The sequence below is a fragment of the Candida jiufengensis genome (genome assembly GCF_024610255.1).
Source record: "Candida jiufengensis strain CBS 10846 chromosome Unknown scaffold1, whole genome shotgun sequence".
In the NCBI taxonomy this organism is placed as follows: domain Eukaryota; kingdom Fungi; phylum Ascomycota; class Pichiomycetes; order Serinales; family Debaryomycetaceae; genus Lodderomyces; species Lodderomyces jiufengensis.
Window position 1 is genome coordinate 2,278,838 of NW_026261562.1, and position 18,196 is coordinate 2,297,033.

An 18,196-nucleotide genomic window follows, 5' to 3' on the forward strand; every position below is an offset into this window, starting at 1 on the left:
AATAATAAACAACAATATTTTGTTTACTATTAATTATTTTAATACTAAAGGAGTTTTTTAAAAAATTGTAAAATATAGAAATGAAATAAAAAAAAATAGCAAACAAAATTTCAAAATTAATAATTATATCATACAATTTTTAAAACTTACTTTAATATGCAATTTTAAAATATTAAGCTTAAATAATGTAAGTAGTAAAATTAAAATATATAATTAGAATTTCAATTCTTTTTATATAAATCTCATCAATTGCTTTCAATTTATTCAATTTATTGAAATTTTTGGTTGAAATCTTTTTATAATTTACAATCAATTACAATTCAAACTACAATAACAATCAATTGACTTAATTTTTTTTATACATTTTAGATACTATTCGATTCAATTCAATATCAATTGTTTTAATTATAAATTTTACAAACTTACTATAAAGAAATTCCCCACAATTTTAAATATCATATAGATTTACGAAATATTTTAAACAATTCATTATGAGTTCAGAAGGTAAATTTTTTAATAAAGTAAAAAATGCTTTCAAAAATGATAAAAGTAATGAATCATCACCTCAAAATTCACCAAGAGCTTCAAGATCTTCAAAATCAGGTTCAACTTCATCAGATCCTAAAAATGTGTTGAAAGAATCAAAAGTTGAAGGTGAAAAACAAGCTGTTCATGATAAACAAGGTAGTACTTCTGCTTCAAAAACAGATGGTATAGCTACAGCCGGAACTGGAGCTGATACTACTTATGGAGGAGCAGGTAATTATTCACATTCTCAAACTGGACATTCTTCAGAACATGAAAATATTTTGAAAGAAGCTTTTAAAGAAGGAGAGAAATTATTTCATCATCATTCAAAAACTGGAAATACAGGAGTTCTTCATGGTGGAACCGCATCCGCTGGGGCAGCAGCCGGTGGAATTGGTGGTTATTCAGCAGGGTCCAAATTTGATCAAAAATCTACAGTACCAGATTATTCAAGTAAAGGTAATGATGTTGTTTCAAGCTCTTCAAAAGGTAGAGTTGTAACTTCTCCACCAAGAAGATCAAGAGAACCATTAAGTCATGAAACTCCAGGTGATTATTCAAATGCAAAAAACCCAATTGATTCTTCAGTTATTTCAGGTGGAAATTCAGGTTATCAAGATAAAGGAGTTTATGATAACTCTAAACCAGCTTATAGTGATGGAGCAGAAACAGTTCAAGGTCAAGGTAAATTTTTTGATCCAAAAGATACTCAAGGTGGTGTATTAGGTGCAGCAGTTGGATCAACAAGTACAGCCAGTGCTTATAATCAAGACAAACTTGGTTCATCACATGAAGAAGCTACTAAAGCCAAATATGTTGATGAAGATAAATTAAAAACTAAACCAACAGCTTATGCTCAAGAAGATAAGGAAAGAGAACAATTAGAACAACTTAAACAAGAAGCATACCGCGAAGGTAATAAACAAGGTAGAAAAGATGTTCAAGAAGATCCATCATTATTAGGTTCAAGACAAATTGGTGGTTCTGGTATTTCTAACGATCAAAAAGATATTGATAAACAAGCAGTTCACCAAGAAAATAAATCTGCTTATAATCAAGGTGGAGTTGCCGAAGTTTTGGAAAAAGAACACGGTCAATCAACACCATCAAATAAAAGAAATGCTGATCATGATAATATTATTAAAACTGGCGGTGTAGTTTATGGTGGTTCAGGAGTTGCCTCGTCAGGAAGAGATAACTACGACCCTGTTGCCACTGATAGAAGAATTTCAGACCTTGATGCTCAAATTAACCAAACTGACAACAAAATTAAACAATTAAGAAGTGATCCAAGTAATGCTTCAACTTATGCAGTTAGAGATGAACCAATTAAAACTCCAAAATTATCAGATGTTCACGATGATTATGATCATGACGAATTTAAAGATGCTCAAACTGACAGAAATACTAATGATAATGCTGAAAGAACTGGAGTTTTTGCTGGAGCTGGAGGGGCTTTAGCCGCCGCAGCTGGTTATTTAGGTTTCAAAGGTACTCAACCAGAAGATAAGGTCACAAATGATTCATACCATCAAGGTGAATACATCGCTATCAAAGAAGATGTTTATAATGCTGGTTTCAAACAAGGTAAAGATCTTTATGATCCAAGTGCCACTACTACAACCAATAGAACTGTCGGAAATTCGACAAATTCAGGTATCAATGCTAAAGATGTTGAATCAAAAGCTTATGGTGAAGGTTATCATCAAGGTAGAAATGAACAAGGTGGAATTATTGAAGAAGCTAAACATGCTGTTGAAGGAGTTACTGCAGTTGCTGCCAGTTACTTGGGTTATGGAGCTGGTCATGATCAAACTAGTACAAATAGAGGTGTCGGCTCAGCTTCAACTACTTCACCAGAACATAAAGATATTTTAGATTCATCTTATCAAGCTGGTAAACAAAGATATGAGAATGAAAGGGCTGGTCATACTTATTCAAACCAACCAGGTCAAGAAACTTTTGTTGAAAGAGCTGAAGCAATAATTGAAGGAGCCACAGCCAGTGCAGCTAGTTATTTAGGTTTAGAATCATCAAAACCACACAGTGCTATTGAAGGTCATCAACAATTATTAAGAGAAGCTTATGAAGCTGGAAAAGCAAAAGGTGAAAAAGAAAAATCAGCTTATGGTAGTGGTAACACTTCAACTTTAGACCCAGCTAATCAAAGATCTCAACAACAAGGTGGTGGTGTTTGGCAAGAAGCTAAAGAAGTTGCCAGTGGCACTGCATTAGCCGCTGCTGGGGCCGGAGTTGCTGCTACAAACTATGCTAGTGATAAATTAGGTTATGGATCAAATAATAAAGCTGATGATGATTATGATTCTCATAGAACCACTAGTACCGTTCCAACTGATAACAGAGTTGAAAACTCGCAAAAGAGTTCATCAAACGAGCCAGGTTACTTAGCTTCAGCTGGAGCTACTATTGGAGGCGCTGGAGCAGCTATTGGAAATGCTCTTGGTTATAATCAAACTCCTCAACAAAAACAACAAGATGTCAAAGACTCTCTATTAACTGATGCTGAAAAAGTTGATCCATCAATTGAGAAATTACCAGCTCATAAAACCAACAGAAAGGAACTTAAACAAGAAGAAACTTTAGCACCAAAAGCCACTGATGAAGAAAAACATATTGTTGAAAGTAACCAACTTAATCAAGCTGAAAAAGATGTTGATGCTTGGAATAAAAAACATGGTTTTACAAATCCAAAAGGTTCATTAATTGATGCTGCTGAAGAAGCTGATCCATCAATTGAAAATTTACCTGCTCATAAAACCAACAAAAAGGAATTAAAAGAAGAAAAAACTTTAGCCCCAGACGCCACTGAAGAAGAAAAAGAAATTGTTGATGCTAATCAATTTAAAGACATGGAAGATGAAGTTGCAGCTTACAATAAAAAACATGGTTTCACAAACACTAAAGCTTCATTAATTGAAGTTGCCGAAGAAGCTGACCCAAAAATTGAAAAGTTACCAGCTCATAAAGGTCAATCAGTTGATAAAGAATTAGCTAATAAATCCGATTCCACTTCTGGTGCTGATGTCCAAGCTTTACCAGCTAATCATCCAACTGCGAGGCATACTGAAATAAAGGAAAGTTTAGGTCTTCCAACAGGTGATTCATCAAGTAAAAAATCAGTTGATAGTGGTAAGAAATCAGTAAGTGACGACAGCTCAAAATCCAAGGATTATGAAGAATCTGACAACAACAATAGATCAAGTAGTGGTGCTGGTATTGGAGCAGCTGTTGCCTCAGCCGTTGGTTTAGGTTCAGGTTCAAATTCAGATAATTCATTAGATTCAGATTTCAAAAAAGAATTATATCAAGAAGGTTTTGAAAAAGGTAAATTAGATACTCATACTTCATCTCATAAAAGAAATGTATCTGGTGCCTCATATAACACTACTCAACCAATTGGTGCTTCTGAAATTAGAGATAAACAAAATCAATCTTTAGATAATACAACCAAAAAGGAAATCTATGAACATGGCTACAATAAAGGTTTGAAAGAAAAAGATTCTCAACACTCGAACCACACTGGTAGAGATGTAGCTAGTGGTGGTATTCTTGGTTCACTTTTGGGCCACAATAAAGATACTGAAAACCAGTCTTTAGATCATTCAACCAAGAAAGAAATTTATGAACATGGATATAACAAAGGTTTGAAAGATAAAGAATCTCAACAATCAAACCATACCGGTAGAGATTTAGCCGCTGGTGGTATTACTGGAGCAACTTTAGACCATGGTTTAAAGAAAGAATTATATGAACACGGTTTCAGAAAAGGTAAATCAGATCATGAAAGTGTTGGTCAAAAATTAGAAGATTGGTTCAAAAAAGAATTATATGAACATGGTCACAAAAAAGGTACTGAAGATCATGCTCCTCGTGGTCTTTATGGTGGTACAGCTTCATTAGATCCAGTTTTAAGACAACAATTATATGAACATGGACATGCTCATGGCCACAAAGTTCAAGGGCAACAACAAGGTTCATCAATTGGTGGTTCAGGTTTAGACTCAAAATTAAAACAAGATTTGTATGAACATGGCTATGCTAAAGGTAGTACTGAAAAGAAACAACAGAGGGATGATTACATCCATAACAAACCATATGGTACTTCAAATAAAGAGGCTACTGCCTTAGGTGCCGCCGCTGGTTATGGTACTAGTCAAAGACATCAAAACGAGTATGGTCAACCATCAGAACGTGCTCAACTCGATAGAAATTCTGAGTTAGTTGGTGAAAATACAGCTCATAAAAGAGGTCAAGATACTGAAGATAATTTAGTTGTTGAAGTTGTTGGTATTGAAGATAAAGTAGAAGCATTAAGAACTGCTAGAAATGCTTCAAAAAAATTAGATGAAAGAGGTGTTGATTTAACTTCGGGTAAATTAATTATTGATGCTAATAATAGAGAAATTTATAAGGAGGAATATGTTTCAGAAAGGGAAATTCCAAGTCAAGGTTACAGTGGTTCATCTGGAGCTGCTCCAGAAGTTTTAGGTCAAAGTAGAGCTGCTGGTTTCACTCAAGGTACTCAACCGAATTTTGGTACTACTGGTCACAATGATACTTCATACAGAGGTGATGGAGTTGGTAAAAGAACCGAAGTTGAGCCAGAAACTTTAGGACAAACCAGAGCCGCTGGATTTACTCAAGGTACTCACCAACATCAACCGAATACTCAATATGAAGGTGAAGGCGTTGGCCAAAGAACCACTTTAGGTGCTGGTCAAGGTAATCACACTGGTAGCCAAACTGCTGGTAATCATACAAATGAATCAGAAATTGCTAAACAAAGACTTCATGAAGCTGCTAGAAACAAAGCTGGTTTAACCGCTGGTACTTCATCAACTAACCATCAAGGTACTTCACCATCCTCAAAATCAACTTCAGGTACTAAAAACCATGATGATGAAATTTTTGTTAATGTTAAAGGTATTAAAGACAATGCCCTTGCCACAAAAATTGCTAGAGCCGCAGTTGCAAGATTACAAAAAACTCATGGTTCAGTAATTTCAAAAGTTAAAGAATTACAAGTTGATGCAAGCTCAGGTATTGTTAGAGATGAACATGGTAATGAAATTGCTAAATATACTGATTTAGCTGTTGAAGCTCAACAATCAAGTAAATCAAGAAGTCAAGAATCAAGTCCAAAAAAATCAACTTATGGTCATTCACCAAGTTCTTCAAAATCTTATGGTACAAATACTGGTCCAACTAGTTCATCCCATGGTGCTACAACCAGTAGTGCTCTTGCTGGTTCAGGTATTGCCGCCGCTGCCGCCTCAGAAGCATCTCAAAAGCATCCAAGTTCAAGTTTAACTGAACCAACTCATCACACAAGTGCCAACACAGGTAATTATTCTAGCAAATCTGCTGAACCACCATACCCACAAGGTATTCCAGCTACTAAAGAAGGTCATCAAACTAGTGGTGTCAGTGGTATTGGTCATGGTAGAGATACTTATGATGAAAGCAAAATTCACTCAACTGGTCATCAAAATGCTTCAACTGGTTATGGTAACACTTCATCAACTGGTTATGGTAATACTTCAACTACTGGTAGTACTTCATCAACCGGTAACTATTCATCATCATCAAGTGGATTACCATCACATCAAAATTATGATAATCAAAATGTTACTGGTAATACTAGATCAACTGATGGCCCATCATCATCAACCTCAAGAGGATATGAAAGCCAACAACAAGGATCAACTACTCAAGGTGGATTAGCTGGTTTAGCTTCAAGTATTGTTGGAGCTTCAGGTGTTGGAAGTGCTTTAGAATCATTAGGTGTAACTGGAGGTAATAAAACTCATGATAATTCCGGTCATGAACATAAAACTTCATCATCAACTTATGAAGATTCAACAAGATCACCAATTTCTGAATCTCATTTATCTGGTTCAAACGCTTATCCAAAATCAGCTGTTGATGCTTATTCATCATCTTCAAATACTACAAGTTTAGATAACAAAATAAATGATGCTTCAACATCAAGTTATATTCCAGAATCTGGATTATATTCAAAATCAATTCCAAGTGAATTCTCAAGCAAAAAAACTTCAACAACTTCAAGAGATCAATCTGGTGTTATTGCTTCAGAATATTTAAATAAAGAATCAACAAATTTACCAGAAACTTCTCATACTTCAAATACTGCTGCTCATAACATAAGTTCAGGAGTTACTGGTTCTGGTATTGGTTCAACCACATCTGCTGCCCGTGGTCAAACTGCTACCGATAATTTTGATGAAGCTAATACTTCTTCTGGTTCATTCTCAATGCCAGGTGCTTGGAGTTAAACAAACCACAAATTAGAGTATGATCTAATTTAGCTATAAGAGGTACTGACTTATGCTAAATTCATTCAAGCTTAATATTATTTTTATTATTACTATTTTTTTATCATTTTTTTTACCTAACTGAATCGAATAGTTGTTATTGAATTGTTTTTACTTATTATTAATATATAAATTTATTGTTTACAAAATCAATCTAGACATGTGTAGAAGTCTTTACATCTTACATTCACAAAATTACTTCATGTACTTCGTAGCTTCATTTTTATATTCATTACATAAAATATTTAATTATAAACTCGTCTATCTAATTCTCTCAAAACATTAGCAACAGATTGAACTTCAACTTGCATTCCTCTAGTAGTTAATTTACCAACTAAAGTACTAAAATCAACACTATTAAATTTTTTATGTCTTGATAAAGTTTTATATGCATCAGCACATGGAATAAAAATACCACCATTATTGTTAGTTGAACCTGGAGTCAATGGACCAGGACTTGGTGCGTTGTTGTTTGATGATGCAATTAATGGTGGTGGAATTGGACTTGGTGCGTTATTATTATTAGTTGGTGTTGAAGGACCACCGAAATTTAAAGTTAATGAAGATTTTGAATTTTTTCTTGAAAGATTTGGTCTTATATTTGAATATTCATTTGATTTTGATGCAACTGTTGTACAAAATAATGTTGACATTGGATCCATTTGACATTGTTTACAAGTACCTGGATTTCCTGTACATCCATCTTTTTCTTCATTTTGAACTGATTCTTCTATTATTGTTTCAGATTGTTGTTGTTCTTCGTTATTTCTTCTCGGTATTACTGTTGGAATAGCACCTGGTGTTAAGTTTGTGATTGTACTAATTTCAACTGATGGTCCTGGATGCATTACTGGTAAAGATGATTTCATTATATTGTTACTGGATAAATTGTATTGAAGTGGAGGTAAAGAAGTCTTATTATCTTCGTCATTTTGATAATCACCTAAGCCATGATCATTTTCATCTTCTTCTAATATTATATTTCTTTCTTGTTCATTTAATGATGCATTCAATCTTGCTGCTTCTTTTGCTGCTTCTCTACAAACACATGGAGTATCATCTGAACAAAACCCACAATTTTCCATTGGTGAGTTTTCATTAAATTCTGAATTTAGTATATTATCAGTTGATGATGGTTTGGATTTGATAGGTGATGATGTTTTAGTTGACATTTTTTTCAATTTATTTAAATCTGGCATTGGTTTAGCTTTTGTTGCGAATTTTTTAGTAAAATCTATTTCTTTTAATTCAATATCTGAATTTATTATTGCTTTTCTTTTCCTGTTAAGTTGCACTGGAGCTTCAGGTTTAAATGAATTTAATTGTTGTTGTAACTGTTTCTCCACATCATTTGTTTTTGTTGGTTTTGGATCTTTTAATCCTACTGATTCACATAAACATTCATCTTTGATACATATTCCACAATCGAAATTTGATGAATCAATTACACTGTCATTTGAGTTTGTAGTTGATATTAGTTTATCAGGGGTTGTATTATTCGATATTGGAGTTAAGGCGCTATTAGATGAATTCGGGTAGTTCTGTGAAGATGATATATTTGTATTCATTGGCAGATCTGCTGAAGGAGCTGGGGAAATTTGTTGTAGTGAGTATGATGAGCCAGTAGGTGATAACGACGTGTTCATTGGTGACGGTTGATTATTGTTGGTATTTCTAAAAGTTTGAGTTTGTTGATTTTGATGTAGTTGTGAAGTATTATTTTGAATTTTGGAAGGTTGTTTATTTCTATTTTGATTCGGTTGACTTTGTTGTTGTTGCTGTTGCATTTGTATTCTCATTTGATCTTGAGAATTTTTGAATTGATTCATTTCTTGTCTTAATTGTTCCATATTTTTATTCAAGTAATTATTTTCAGCTTTTAATTTATTTATTGTATTTACTAATGCCATTTCTTTTATATCTTTTTCTTTTTCAACTTCCATTAATTTTTGTTCTAATTCTTGAACTCTTGTTGCTCTTCTTTCTCTAAATGCTCTTTGTGCTGCTCTATTTTGAGCTTTTCTTTTTGAAGCCGGTGTATCTATACTCGGTTTTCGACCTGGTTTTGGTCTTGGTGGTAAAACCCATTCTTTGGATGTCATAATCAGTGATACTCCGAGTCTTATAGTTGATGTGGTTGACGTTGTTATTTGAGTAGTATCATTTGTATTTGAAGGTGACATAGCTGAATTATTAAGTGGTGATTGAGGATTATTTGGACTTGCAATACTTCTTGGAGTTGATCCAGTTGATGAACAAGATGGCGGTGATCCAGCAATAGCTATTGGTGATTGAGTAGAAGAATGTCTAGGAGCTATACTAGGACCTTTAGTACTCATTTTGTATATGAATCTATAAGTTTGTAACCCGTAGTTGTAAATGTGGTATGATATTCTAAAATATTGTATAAAATATGTAGTATAGTAATAACCTTTTTAATTTTTATAGCTTATTTTTTTCTCGAAAATGTGTAAGTATTAAGTCTAAGTTGAAATACGATGATGAAAATATATGAATATATATGATGATGAATATTGTAGGTTTATGTAGCTGAAATTTCAATACTTCTTGAACGAAAAATTAAAAAGTAAATGTTGAAAAATATTGAAGATCTCGAATTCTTAATATTATATTTTTAAATTAATGTAAAGTAAAAGTAATTTCCTTTTTGTATTTGCTGATGAAATAGATAAAAAATTTTATGAGTTTTGTGTAACATTAATAAATTTAGTATTTAATTTATATAAGAAATTTCAACATTTCTATGATTGGTTATTACAATTTTAATTTTAGCTAAATGTACATGTTACAAATGTCTTTATATAATTTAATTAGAGAGGGGTTAGTCTAACTTTCTAACAGAATGGTTTAGGCTAAATGCAGATCAATGAAAACAAATGATGACTACGAGTTGGCTTTAAAACGAATCAAGTAAAATTAAGGTCTTGTAATTCTCGATTACAAATGCTTCATTATAAAATAGAGGAACGTTCAACTGTAAATCGTCAAGAAATAGTCAAACAAACAACGTCCACGTATTGATTCCAAAATCAATCTAATATACTTGGCAAGTTATGTCAAAGTATAGTATGAAAAAGTGAGCAAAATATATTTGTGTTTTGTCTGACAATAAAAATCCGGTCTCGGATCAGATAATATTTTATTAGAAAAATTAATTATTAGAACAATTCATTTCAAAAATTATCGTTCTCTCACATTTAATTAGTGATATAATGGTAAGTGGCTTTTGCAAAATTAATATAGGTTTTATGATATCCGATAATTAGGTTACATTAGTTTCATCAATAAAGAGAGATTGTTCGATTATTTGATAGTAATATTTCACTTCTCTTATTGTTAGTTTTATATTACACTATTTATTGTTATTTAATATATATATACATGAGTAATAATATTTCACTAACAGAAAAGGTAAAAGTTACTATGGTTTGTAACTATAATTATCCAAATAATAATATACAATGCAATCGTAAAGAAAATGTTCATCATCTCACCTTTATTTATTTCATATTATCAACAGCTTTTTGTTTTTCAGCTTCTTCAGCAGCTCTTTGTTGTTGAATTTTAGCAATATCTTCAGGATTTGGAGCACCTTCAGTAATTAATTTATTTAAAGTTAATTTACCAAATTCATCTTTTAATTTTTGTTCTTCTTCTAAAAATTTTTTAGCATTTTCTTGTAAATATTTTTGAAAATGTTGATATTGTAATTGACCATGTTCACGTATAATATCTAAAGGCATTTTTGGTTCATGAGTTGGCATACCTAATAATTTTGTTAAGAAATTTGTTGCATTTGGTTTATTTGTTGGATGATCTTTTAACCATTGTGCTCTTAATTTTGATTCACGATTAGAAAATTCTTCAACAATATTTGTTTTATTATTAAATGAATTTAAAATTGGTCTAACATCTTTAACTGGTTGTGTTGCTAAATATTCTAAAAATGGGATTAAATTAATTAAATAATCATCTGGTTTACCATCCCATTTTTCAACAATAATTGAATTTTCTGGTTGTAATGAAGCTGAATCTTCATCAACATCAATCATAACAGTTTTACCTAAATCTCTATTTAATAATGAAATATCTTTAATTAATTTCCCATCTTTATAACGACAACCTTCTCTAAATAATGCATATGAAATATAAGCATGATATGGATCTAATTTACCAACTGCTTTTTCTGAATATATTTGAGAATTTGTACAAAATAAAACAATTTCATAATATTGTGATAAATATCCTAAAAAATAATCTAATCCTGGTCTTTTTGCAGTTCTCCATCCATGTTTTGAATCCCATTCTGAATGAATTAATAAATCATCTAATGTTAATACTAAAGTTAATGGTCTTCTATATTGTTCTGGTGCTGGTGGTGGTAATAAATTTTCAAATACTGGTTCTGAAAAAAATGTAAATAATGAACTTAATCTTTTATTTAATCTTTGATACATTAAATTTGGTGAATAACCATTTTCAATTTTTAATCCATCTAATTCTTCTTGTTCTTTTGTTGAATCCCAATCTCTACTCATGTATCCTAAACCAACAATTGCTCCAACAAAAGTTGTTAAATAAAATATATTTGCATATCTTTCACGTTTAAGATCTTTTGAAGTTTGAGCTCTTTTTCTTTTACGTCTATTTGGATTTGTCTCTGAAGTTTCTGATTCTGTTTCAGTTTCTGGTGATTCAGTTGATGATGATGATGATGATGATGATTCAGTTTTTTCTTTTGATGGACCAATATCTTCGAATCCTGCTCTTGCTAACATATCTTCATCTAAAATCGATTTTGGTTTTGATGCTTCATTTTTAGAATCTTTTGGAATAGGTGATGAATTTTTAGATGAATAAAATTTTAATTGTTGTTTATTTGATAGAAGTATACGAGATGTTATAATTGATAATGATGATGTTGTATTTAAAGGTCTGATGTTTCTTAACAACAGTCTTGTCGTGTGTCTAATCATTTTATTGAATTATTATTGATTATAAAAATTGAATTAGATACAAAGTTAGTGGCAAATACTCTTGAAAATTAATAATAATGATGTAAAATGTGAAAAAAGAATGATTATAATAATAATGATTAAATTTAAATGAAAAATTTTGATGTAAGAGAGAAACAAAATTTTTTTGAATCTTGATAACACAAAATAAATATTATTATTATACTAGACTAATAGATCTTTGAAACTTGAAATAAATTCATCCTTTTCAATCCGGTTTTAGCTACACTTTCGACTCCATTGCAACTATGATAAATACAACAACCAAAATGTCCATTTTTCATACAAGTAGGAGGACACTACTCAAAAATCAATTAATAATTAATAATTGTATACCCAAATTATCAACATTACAAATAATTCCAATCCGTTCCATATCATTCAATCCATTAAATATAGGTAAAGCAATACAACAAGCAAATGAAATAGATGAAAGATTTAAAAAATTAGATGAAAATACATCAACACAAGAAAAAGTAAAACAAATAATTGAAGCTGTTAAAGATACACCAGAATTATTATTTCAATTAAATTTTTTCTTTTATGAATGTAATAAAATTAATATTTTACATAATGATATAGAATCAAGAAAAAGATCCTTAAAATTTTGGTATATTTTTTTAACAAAATTAGTACCATTAAATAATGCATTTTGGGATACTTGTTATACTTTAAATAAAGCTCAACATGTACATAAATTAAATTATAGAAATTTACAAAATATTGGATTATTAGATCCGAAAAATTTTCCAGAACTGTTTCTTGAAGAATTAGGTACTGGTAAATATAATGGAATTGATTTTAGAAATGTTATCATATTCTCATTTTCAAGACCTAAATTTAAAGAAATTTCATTACCTAAAAAATATCATAAAAAAGAAAAAGCAGTTGAAGAAAAAGAAGTTGAAACTTCTTAATCTTAAGAATTTACTACAAATAATTTATACTAAACTCTCAATATACAATAATAAATAACATGATTTATTTATTAATAATTTTATATATAATTCAACTATTTTTTTTTTTAATAACTTTAATTTACTATATATAACAACAATCAAATTTATGGTTTTGGAATTTTTAAAGATTTAGAAATATTAGCACAACCTTGTAATACAAATCCAATAGTAATTAAATGAAATTCAAATGGAGTACCTTTAAATAATACCCCTAAAGGTAAATTTGAATGAATCCAATCTTTATAAACTAAAAAAGCCATAAATCCAACCCATGTTAAATTACTTGGAATAGGTAATCCTTCAAAATATTGAGATTTACCAGTTTTATCTTTTGGTATATTATTTACAGAAATATTAAATCTTGCTAATCTTGTTAATCCACATAATACCCAAAAAGTTAATAATAATACATCAACAGTAGTTTGAAACCCAATTGCAAAAGCAATTGTAGCAGGAGATACACCAAAGCTTACTAAATCAGCTAATGAATCTAATTCTTGACCCATTAAACTTGATTTATTTCTTAATCTTGCAACTCTACCATCAAAAAAATCAAAAAATAACCCTAAAACAATAAAAAAATGAGCTCTTTGAATATATTTTGTATCTTTTGTTAAAGTATATCTTAAACATGATATAATAGCATAAAATCCACTAAAACCATTCATTAAAGTAATAAAATCAGCCATATGTAAATTTCTAATTAAACTAAAATGTCTATTATCATTTATAAATTTTAAATATTCAACTTGTTCAGGTTTTGGAATATCTTCTTTTGAACTTAAAGAAAATAATGATGATGATCTTCTTAATTTTGTTGTTGGATTTCTTTGTCCAATACTTAATTCTTGTGAATCATTTAAATCAACATCTGAATCTGATATTATTGCTGATGAAGAATTTGATGATGATGTTGGTACTGAAGATGAAGATGGATCAATTGAATGTTTTGCTGATTTAGCAAACCCTGTAGATGACATTTTTTTCGATGTTGTTAATGAAAATTGATTAATAAATATATGGGGAATTATAAGACCAAATAAATAAAATAATTAAAAAAAAAAAAAATTCTATATTATTAATTTAATTATAATAAAATGAAGATGTGAATTTTAATACTCCCTTTAAAAATAGAAAAATGTTGAGTAAAAAGAATTCAAATAAAATTCAATTAAATAATATAATAATTGAAATGAATTGAGATTATATTTATATGATAATTATAAAAAGTAAAATTATGATTATAAAATTATCATTGACTTATGATGAAATTCAAATATTAAAATGAATTTATTAATATTGCTATTAAATTATTTATATAATGACTGACTATTACTTTAGTAAATTATTGAGAGGCTATAACAGACAAAAAAAATAATTCGATCGTAAAATATTTGGTAGCTTTTTCTTAGTTGGAAGAGGAGACAAAATAATTTATTTTAAAAATTAATTTGGACTCAGTATAATTTGGTCGAGATAGATTTAGATCGGTCGAGAATTTGCCATTAAAGATAAAAGGATATCTCTATTCGAGTTTTGAATAAATATTAAGCAAATGACGGAATCATTACAACAAGTGTTTTTCGATTATACTTTGCTCGAAATTTTTTCAGCTGATAAAAAATATTACAGACAATAGGAATACGGAAATTTCTTCTAAGCAATCCTTACAGCTTACTCTTGCCTCGTTATTGTAGCTTCACTTATCACAATACTTGATCAGTAAGTATTGAAATTGAGCTGTGAAAAAAAAAAGATACGTCTTGAAATTATTTTATTTTTGTGTTATTGTTTACATTTTTGTAATTTTTTATTTTTTTATTTGATTTAAATTTAAATTTAAAAATATTTTTTTTTTTAAACATAACAGATTTTGATACAATTTGCCAATATTTTACGACCAAATTTCACAATTAATTAACAACAATAATATATACAATATACAAGTACTACCAAAACGTATCATTACCTTTTAATATCATAATCCTCACCATTCATCAAATAAAAATTACAAATTACACCAACTTTGAGACGCTAAAGTGTCATTAAAATTTTGGCAACCAAAAATATATTTTGAGTTACAACCAAATTAAGTAATTTCAAATTAATACAATGGTTGTTACAGAATCAAGAACTGAGTTACTACAATGGTTGAATACTATGTTAGATTTGAATTATACCAAAATTGAACAATGTGGAACAGGATCAGCATTTTGTCAATTAATGGATTCAATAGTTGGATCAGTTCCATTAAATAAAGTTAAATTTAATGCAACTACAGATTATGATTTTAGACATAATTGGAAAATTTTACAACTGGAATTTACAAAACATAAAATTACAAAAAATATTGATGTTGAAAGATTAATAAAATGTAGATTACAAGATAATTTAGATTTATTACAATGGTTTAAAAGATATTGGAATGAAAATAATGATTTTAATTCAAATTATGATTCAATTTCAAAAAGAAAAATTAGTGCAAGTCCTCATCAAACTTTAAAACCTGTAAATAATAATTCTATAACTAATATGACTCCAAATAATAATAAAGCTTCAACTTTACCTTTAGGATCAAAAGATCATCATCAATTAAATCAAAATCATTATAGTGGTAATGGGAATAACAAATTAAATCAATTGAATAATAGTAATAATAATAGCCCAAATAATGGAATCTCCACTAATAATTATAATGGGCATTCACCAAATGATTTTGTATCATCAAATTATACAAGTAGTAATATGTCAAATAAAATTAGACCACCAAAAAGATCGTTAACTCCATCGACTTCAAGAATTACAACTCCAATACATCATAAATCCTCAACATCGAGAAAAACTTCAGGTAATAATAATATACATGTTGAAAAAAGAATAAATTCAAATAATCATAATTTAGCTTATAATCAAAACACTATAATTGACGATTTAAATAATAATCGTAATCACATTAATATCAATAACAATAATAAATTACACGATTCTGCACAGTATTCCAGTGAAATTACCACAGGTACTACAATAAACGGATATAGCACTCAAAACAATTCAAATTATCAATCATCATATTACTCAGATCAACAACAACTACAACAACAACCTCATCATAATGATCAGAATCAAAATCAACATCAAAAAGAAATTGAATTATTATTAAATGATTATAATCAATTAAATAAAGAATATAATCAATTAGAACTAAATTTAAAAGAAATTGAATTAAATAATGAAACTTTACATATTCAAAAGAATTTTTATTTTAATAAATGTAGAGATATTGAAGTTTTAATTCAACATTTAACTTCAAATAATCAAAACAATACAGATATTATGAATAAAATTGATTTATTCACATTTATGAAAAAAATTGAAGATATACTATATGCAACTGAAGAAGGTTTTAGTAGTAATTCAAATAGTGATGAAATAAATTTCAATAATAATTCAAATAATAATGATAATGATAATTTAAATTTACAAACAGGTGGGAGTATTAGTTTTAATAATAATGATATTAATACTAATGGTAGTAGTAATAATCAAATTGATTCTGATAATATGTTGGATACTAATTCATTTTGAAAATAAATTTAATACATTGAAATATTGAAATACTGAAATAATCATCATTAAAGTAAATTTTGTTCGTTGCTAATGTAATAAGGTAGGTAGATTTTATATTCAATTTGGTTCTTTTCTTCACTTCTTCATTTACAGTGCTCTTTCTTATTGGATTAACTACGAATGACTCCTACTCATGCTCTCTTTAAATGACTTTTTGAAGAAATTTGAACTGTCATTTAAACTATTTGGACAAGCATACTAATTAATCCACTATAACTAAATTTACTTTTGTGTCAGATATTTTTAGTTCAGCCGTTTTGTGTATTGTTTTTTTAATTATCTTTTAATTTAGTGTAAAAAAAAAAATCTAAAAAACTCTAAATTTAAATAATTATTCCATAAATAAATTTATAAGGAACATTTAAAATTATTTTAATCTATCCCATCTTTTTAGCAAATAATTTGTTAGAAATTAGGAGTTTTGACATATTTCAACTAATATACTAAATAAATAGGCTTAATTGATAAATTGTTTTATCTAATTATGTTAAATGTAATTAATTTGACATTGATTAATTTTTTTTATGTATATTTTATTTAATCGATATAATATCTCTCATCTAGATTAAATAATTTAAAAAATAAAATATATAAAATATTTTGGCCCCTTTGATGTTTTTTTTTTTTCTCTCACTCTTATTTACATAAGTCCGATTAACACATATTCATAGATGCCGAAAGCTAAACTGAACTAATGAAGTCGTAGACATAACGCTTTATTTGTAATTTAATTGTCAGGTTAGAATGTAAGGAAAGATAGAGAATCAATTGATTCGATCTTAAATCTTCGTATAACTCGAGCTGGTATGACTTAACAATCAAAGACTGAAAATACGTTAAACTGTCACGACATATGCTTCTTATTAATAGAAAGAAAAAAAATTTTAATTCAATTTTTAATAAGGACATTTTCAATACATTTTTTGTATAATTAAAAATTAATTAAATAAATTAATAAAAATTTCCTTGACCTCAATAAAATTTAAATTTACAATATAAGTAGATTATGGGAAAATTTATGAACGTATATATATTTTTACAATTTACAACTTACAATTAATTATGAAATTTGAATCAAATATTACTATTTGTAGTCATTTTCAAGTTCATTTTCAAGTTCATTTTCAAATTTATTGAATTGAAAGTATAAAAATAACTTTTACTTTTGATGAATTCAATATTAATATTAACCAATATAAAATTTATAAGGTCATTAAATTTAATTAGTATATTAATAGTAATAATTATAGAATTACTAAGTAATAATAATAATAATAATAATAATAATAATAATCTCTCCTCCTATAAATTATTATTAACAAATAAATTAAATTTAATTTAATCAAATTTTGTGATAATAAATTTACTTAATAAATTTATTTAATAATTAAATAATTATGATCTATTTCTACCTATTATAATAATAATATATGCTGCTAGATTAACATTTTAATTTTATATCATTAACGTCAATTCTTTCAATGGAATTTAGAACCTAAGTCTTCATTATCAAAAATTGTGTTACGAGCTTAGTTTATTTGGTATTGATTATTTAGTACTAACAAAGATTCTTTTAATGTAATTTGATACCTCAATTATCTCATTTCTTAAATTCATTAGACTTATTTAATAAAATTTAATATCGCAATGAATGTAAAGAATAGAAAAAAAAAAAAATCCGATTTGTGTA

General features: G+C 28.4%; 6 protein-coding genes across 6 annotated transcripts; 3 read left to right on the plus strand and 3 right to left on the minus strand. All coding sequences in view use genetic code 12, as the record gives it.

Moving 5' to 3' along the window:
- Positions 1-491: 491 nt before the first annotated feature.
- KGF54_004747 (uncharacterized protein) lies at positions 492-6,845 on the plus strand (the record flags this gene model as incomplete). Its single annotated transcript, XM_051765478.1, has 1 exon — positions 492-6,845. The coding sequence occupies one exon, from the start codon at positions 492-494 to the stop codon at positions 6,843-6,845; it is 6,354 nt and encodes a 2,117-aa protein (XP_051618788.1).
- Positions 6,846-7,129: 284 nt separating this feature from the next.
- On the minus strand, positions 7,130-9,223 carry HAP43 (Hap43p; the record flags this gene model as incomplete). The annotated part of the gene is made up of 1 exon (XM_051765479.1): positions 7,130-9,223. The coding sequence occupies one exon, from the start codon at positions 9,221-9,223 to the stop codon at positions 7,130-7,132; it is 2,094 nt and encodes a 697-aa protein (XP_051618789.1).
- A 1,182-nt stretch (positions 9,224-10,405) lies between these two features.
- On the minus strand, positions 10,406-11,881 carry TIM50 (protein translocase subunit; the record flags this gene model as incomplete). The annotated part of the gene is made up of 1 exon (XM_051765480.1): positions 10,406-11,881. One exon carries the CDS (start codon positions 11,879-11,881, stop codon positions 10,406-10,408), a length of 1,476 nt encoding a protein of 491 aa, XP_051618790.1.
- Positions 11,882-12,168: 287 nt separating this feature from the next.
- On the plus strand, positions 12,169-12,837 carry FGR39 (Fgr39p; the record flags this gene model as incomplete). The annotated part of the gene is made up of 1 exon (XM_051765482.1): positions 12,169-12,837. The coding sequence occupies one exon, from the start codon at positions 12,169-12,171 to the stop codon at positions 12,835-12,837; it is 669 nt and encodes a 222-aa protein (XP_051618791.1).
- Positions 12,838-12,983: 146 nt separating this feature from the next.
- CHO1 (CDP-diacylglycerol-serine O-phosphatidyltransferase) lies at positions 12,984-13,859 on the minus strand (the record flags this gene model as incomplete). The annotated part of the gene is made up of 1 exon (XM_051765483.1): positions 12,984-13,859. The coding sequence occupies one exon, from the start codon at positions 13,857-13,859 to the stop codon at positions 12,984-12,986; it is 876 nt and encodes a 291-aa protein (XP_051618792.1).
- A 1,132-nt stretch (positions 13,860-14,991) lies between these two features.
- KGF54_004752 (microtubule-binding protein) lies at positions 14,992-16,464 on the plus strand (the record flags this gene model as incomplete). Its single annotated transcript, XM_051765484.1, has 1 exon — positions 14,992-16,464. One exon carries the CDS (start codon positions 14,992-14,994, stop codon positions 16,462-16,464), a length of 1,473 nt encoding a protein of 490 aa, XP_051618793.1.
- Positions 16,465-18,196: the final 1,732 nt, after the last annotated feature.